At 39.6% G+C, this 6,187-nt stretch overlaps 1 protein-coding gene across 2 annotated transcripts in view; it reads left to right on the top strand.

The window, feature by feature from the left end:
- PAK5 (p21 (RAC1) activated kinase 5) overlaps positions 1–6,187 on the top strand; it is a 334,352-nt gene that overhangs the window by 196,355 nt on the left and 131,810 nt on the right. For both annotated transcript variants that reach the window (XM_004697833.2, XM_045295289.1), the window contains exon 3: positions 278–492. In XM_004697833.2, coding sequence (XP_004697890.1) covers positions 289–492 — 204 coding nt within the window. In that variant the 5' untranslated portion in view covers positions 278–288. The remainder of the gene's footprint in view (positions 1–277; positions 493–6,187) is intronic.

Here is a 6,187-nt window from a genome sequence, read left to right as displayed (position 1 = left end):
TGAGGGCAATGAATGTACAAATGTGCTTTACACAATTGATGTATGTATGGATTGTGATAAGAGTTGTATGAGCCCCTAATAAAATGATTTTTAAAAATATCAGAATGAAAAATAATCTGTTCTACCACCTTGAAAATCCAGTTTTCATCTTTTGAATCTATAGTATAAAAAGGAATCTCTAAAAAGTTGTAACCCTGACTGGATCAACAACAGTTCTCCTGTGGTCTTCTGCTGGCAAGATAGTAACAGCTGCCTCTTTTCTGTTTGCATTCCCTAGGTTTCTGCATCATGTTTGGAAAGAAAAAGAAGAAGATTGAAATATCGGGCCCATCCAACTTCGAACACAGGGTTCACACTGGGTTTGATCCTCAAGAACAGAAATTTACTGGCCTCCCCCAGCAGTGGCACAGCCTGTTAGCTGATACGGCCAACAGGCCGAAGCCCATGGTAGACCCTTCATGCATCACGCCCATCCAGCTGGCTCCTATGAAGGTATGGAGAGAATTTGTCTTTAAGTTGTCTTAAGGGGTACCATTTTTATGGGTAAGCAATAAAAATGCCTAAACTATGTGTGTGAAAAACATCCAGATTATACATCATTATCCTTGTAGGATTATAATACTTACCGCTTATTGTAGATTGCATCAGATGAGAAGGGGGTCTCAGCTTTCAATCTGAGTTGGGTTTCTTTAAACCAGGCAAAATGCATTCATAAGAGAGGAACGTTTATTTCTACTTTAAATGGTGCTTGCTGAAGATGTATCTATCCTCTCGGGCTAATATTGGAAATTACTTCTGATTAAACAACATATTAGACAACCTTTGTTTGTTTTTTTTATTCTCTCCCCAAGAAGTTTAACCTTTTTTTGTATATAAAGGTTTAAACCACAAGATTGTGATAATAAGCAACTATATATAAACTTGTCTACATAGCCAACAATGGAGCCATTTGATACCAATAATTTGAGTCTATAATAGGGTATGATTTACCTTAGACAAATGACTAGTCAGTTTTTGGTAAGGCATGTTTATGAAAATAACTACAGTAACAAGAGTATGTTTTCAATACACCAAATAACTATAAAGAAAATCCAGCCAGTATAGTTTCATTCCATACCTCAGAATAATAAGAATTCCACAGACCACCATATAATTGCCCAACAGCTAGCTACAGGAATGCATTCATAATTGAAGGTTATCATCATTGTGTTATCCAATATTCTATTCCAGAATTCTATAAACCAGATAAAGCATTAAGTCCAGATTATTCTCATGCTTATTCTATTAGAAGGCATCTCGGCCACTTAAGTACTTTATTCTAGGTTGAAGTGACTATTGAATAAATTTGTTTAAATGATATGCAAAGCTTAAGTGGATTAATTTTTAAAGGATGCAAGAATGGATCCTAGCTGATAAATTATGGGGAATATTTATGTGGCCTGAACTGAATAAATTAAAAATTATAATTTTGTTAGTCATGAATAGTTTTATTCATTCTTTTAATTGAATACATGAGTTTGTTCTTCACAACAAAAGTAAGCTCTTATTTTAAATAGGTATTGATTGCTGTTTCATAGAAACTGGCCAATTAACCAACTTCACGGGTTAATATTAAACAATATCCTACAATTGAACATAAATTTCTCCTTATGAGGATGGCAACAAATGTACAAATGTTCTTGACACAATGGATGGATGTATCCATTGTGATAAGAGTTGTATGAGCCCCCAATAAAATGATTAACAAAAAAAAAAAAGAATGAAAGTTATGAACGGTAAGGCATCACTGATGACCAAATAACAGAGTGGGCCATAACTTGGGGTTTGAAACTTGGGGTTTGAAAGAAGGCACTGTTTGTTTTCATTATTTTTTTTATATTCCATGTTGTTATAGAAACCCAGAAAATGGAATGGGCAGTATGCCCAGACAAGTCCTCTGCTACTGACCATCATGGAAAATTTTAAATGCCCACATAAAACTAGAATTTACTTTTTAACTCTGTGTTCTATTATGACTGCATGAGGAATATTCCAGACAGGAGCGATATTTGTGTACTATCCTAGCTAATCAAGAGAGAAAGAAGAGGTGCTCTATGCCCATAAACAGTTCCAGACTCAGAAACCTACAGGGGCAGTTCTACCTCATCCTCTAGGGTCACCACGAATCAGAATTGCCTCAGGGGCAGTGAGGTTTTTGTTGTTTTAGTTTTTTTTATTCTAACCAATAGCTCTGGGTGTGTGCTACCTTGTTAAAGAGGTGTGTGTTATTGGTTGAGGACTGAGTATCATTTATTTCGGTATGGCTTTTACTCTCCCAGGTCCTAGCAAGTCCTGGTCAGCAGCGAAGAAAGATGTTCCCAAATCGAATGTATAATGCTCAGGCGGATTGGGGCTTAAGAAAGAACCTCCAAGCTCCTATCTTGCATCTGCTGAATGAGTCGCCTCATTATCCTTCAAGCACAATGTGTCAGCCCTCCCTGAGGGCTGAAGGAAAGTTCCTTAACTTTTGAGATCCTGAGACCTTTACTTATTCCGTGGGACCTCTAACCTTGACCCCCACGAGGAAGCAGCCAGGTTCATGAAATGAAAATGCTGGGAATCGAAATGTAGATGCGAGCTGAGTGATAAATATGCCCCAAGAGTAAAACCAGCCCTCCAAAATCCCAGCCTCGTTGCCATCAAGTCCCTTCCAGCTCACAGTAACCCTGCAGGAGAGGAGAACTCCCCTTGTGGGTTTCTTAGACTGGAAGCTTGGTCTGAGTAGAAAGCGTCGTCTTTCCCCTGCAGAGCGGCTGGTGGTTTTGAATAGCTGACTTTGTGATTAACAACCCAAAACATAACACCTATCCCATGGGGCTTTAAGCCCAGTGTTGCCATCAGGGGTGGGAGGAATTATAAGGAGTGGAAGATTTAACTAGATTGAATCTCCCGCTGAAAGAATGAGTGGAGTGAATGAAATGTTGCTAATGGAAGCACGCTCGAGAAACCTAGGAACTCATACTTTCATACCCCTTTACATTGATCCTCTCCTTTGCATTGATCCTGTTTCCTCTCCCAATACTGCATGTGCAGTTCCTACTGTTGGCATACCCAGGGCAAAATTATTGACTCTAGAATAAGGAAGGTATCAAGATTTTAAGAGGTTAACATATGCCTGCAGTTTGGGGACAAAATCTTCCAAGTCACGTGAGAACAACAATATCCTGTAAAACATGTAGAAATCAGAGCAGTCCTTGTAATAAGCTGGTATGTACTAATAGACATAACTGACTAGATTGTGTTGTGTGGATTGAAAGCCATTTAAAAGGTATGTAAGTTAGGTAGAACTAAAAATTCTAATTTACTTAAATTTCCCTTATAGTTGGCAAAGGAAATAGGTCACAATATCCAAACAGCATATGGAAGAAATGTACAGCACTTTATGTTGAGTAGTTGGGCTGCTAACTGCAAGGTCAGCAGTTCAACACCACCAGCAGCTCTGCGGTTGAAAGATGAAGCTTTCTACGCCTATAAAGAATTTCAGTCTCAGAAACTCACACCCTGTCCTACAGGGTCTCTGAGTCAGAATTGACTCAGTGGCCGTGAGTTTGGCTTGGTTGGTTTTAGAGTGTGCAAGCCAGTTCTGAGAGGGACTATGCCACTATAACCAAGAGTCTTTTCTCTGATTATGCATCTGATAGTCCAAACTTTCTTTAAGTTGCACACGTTTACCAAGAAAATCTCTCTTCAATGTTGATTTTTTCCCCTTTCTTTAAGGTCAGATTTTCAAACCATACTGTGCATTTGAATCACTAGGCAGCCTTGTTAAGAATCCGATTTCTGGGCCAGATTCACAGATATTCTGATTCAGTAAGACTGGGGTGGAACCCAAGAATTTAGATTTCTATTAAGTGCCCAGGTGATGTTGACACTGCTGGTCTGGGCACCACATTTGGAAAACCACCGATTTAGGTCATTAAGAAAGAAATGTTTCCACATAGTATGTGATTAATACAAGACTATACTGAGACACCACAATGCCAGAAAGTTAGCCAAAAGCCACAGTTGAGTTGGGACTTGTGCCAAAAGTGAATGTGTCCAAGCAGGCTAAACCTTAACACCAGGAGTGAAAAGAGGGGGGTTCACTTTAAAGCACTTTGCAAATAGCATGAAGAAACACCTTCTTAAGGTAACGCTATCATTTTGTTCATAAGCATAAAGATATCATTGGCTATATGACCAAAATCCCAGCCTAATAAGGGCCATGGAAGGGCAAGATGAATGATCGCTTCGGTTCTCAGACTTGAGCTCGGATGAGTTCTCCTGTGGGGACTGTTAAAACCCAAACTGCTGGGCCTCACCCGGGATTCGGATGTGATAGGTCTGGGACAGGCCTGTTGTTTTTCACTTCTAACTCTCCGATGATGCTTTGGGCAGGAACCAATTTGAGCTCCACTGCTGTAGGCCAGCTGTGGCTAAAAATTCATGAACACCTGTCTTCTCTGACAGCCTAGATATTACTTGAGAAACTACTAAAAAGGAAAAACACAGAGGATAACATATAAAAGCCTTGGTAGGTTTTACCTAAGTTGAACAAATGATCATGGATCTTCATATTTGCTTCAGATTTCTTTTTAATTTTTAAGTAGAAATAGGGAAATAACACGATAGAGTATGATTTGGTATGGTTAAATTTCATTCAATGGCACCTATTATATGAGGTAGTCGGTAACTTGCATTTGAAATAAATGTATATTGATGCACTAAAAAAAAGTTTATTTTACACGTTTAGTTTTCATTGTTGCTCTATCCACTCATCTACCAGAGATGTTTCCATGTATTTCCTTTTACCATTAGTCCTGTCATGGTGCCCCTGTTCACACCTCCTTGGGTATGTGGTTAGCATTTTTTTTTTTTGGCAGCAGTTCGCAAAATCTAGTACGAGTCCCTGGGGTCCTTCAAATGCTTTCAGGGAATCTATAAGAGCAAAACTCTTTTCATAATAATATGAAAGCAGCATTTGTTCTTTCCCCTCTCGTTCTCTCCTAACCATGCAATGGAATTTCCTAGAAGCCACGTGACATGTAAAGACAGCTAAGGGAGGTGTGTGCTTGGCAGTCTGAGTTTTTCATTTTTTTCCTTCCGGCTTCCAGTTCTCATGTGAAACAGATGACTCGAACATAAGCAAAACTCCTGTGGTGTCTTCAACAGTTTTAAGAGACTCTAGAAACGTTTGAGAACCATTGTCTTAAGGCATAAGGTATCCAATAACCAGTTTTTCATCTTTTTGGTAGAACATCCAATTTGCTTATCTCTGGCTTCTGCAGTTTCCTCTTCACATGCTACCCACAACCCACGTGTTTGTCCCCCTGAAAATTAGACCTCTGCCTTCTTGAGCTGACGGGAAGTCTGGACTTTCACAACGTTCTCAAAAATCGTTTTAAGAGGCCCACCCATAGCACTGTCACCACCTGTAAAATATTCAAAGTGAGAGTCTTGACGTCATTGTAAACGCCTGGATCTTGGCTCCCCACCTTCTTTTTGAATTTGGCCTTCAAGTCCTTTCTAACAATCAACCTTTAATCCTTTCAAATTGGAAGATTCATAGAGAAACAAAAACAAGACTGGCAGACTAGGTTTCCCACAGATTTGTCATGGTTGATATTTTATCATCTTCCAAAACCAAGGTCCTGTATTTTCACGGTTTGTCAGATGCCCCAACCACTGCATTAGAAACCATCCTCCCCACAAAATCACATAAAGTAGAAGTCATTCCTGAGATCAGACCACGCCATTCCTAAAGGTGATCCAGATCCATGATCCATAGTTTTCATTGAAGATTCCCATTTTTTGAGCCATATTTTCCTTCTTGGTCATATTTTTATGGGACTGTCCTTTTCCTTGAGTATTTGTGTGTGCGTGTGTGAAATCTACTTTCCTAAAATAAAGGGCAAGTAAATATCTGACATTTTCTAACATGAGCTCCCATCGACTCAATGTAACAACTGTTTCCAGGTCCCTCATATGCTCATCCCTGTTGATCAGAAGTAAGTTAGAGAGGTGATTTCTCCTAATGCCTCCTCTCACTTCTGGCAAACGATGTGAACTTCCAGGAGGGGGAGAACTCGAGTCAGGAAGAGCCAGTGCAAAGGCCCAGTGGCAGGAATGAGATTGGGGAGTTCCAAGAAGTAGATGGCCCATGTGAATG

The sequence above is a fragment of the Echinops telfairi genome, unplaced genomic scaffold (assembly GCF_000313985.2).
Source record: "Echinops telfairi isolate 266 unplaced genomic scaffold, ASM31398v2 ScPeMD7_5592;HRSCAF=6446, whole genome shotgun sequence".
In the NCBI taxonomy this organism is placed as follows: Eukaryota; Metazoa; Chordata; class Mammalia; order Afrosoricida; family Tenrecidae; genus Echinops; species Echinops telfairi.
Note: the sequence above shows the minus strand (reverse complement) of the source record. Positions and strands in the feature narration are given on the sequence as shown.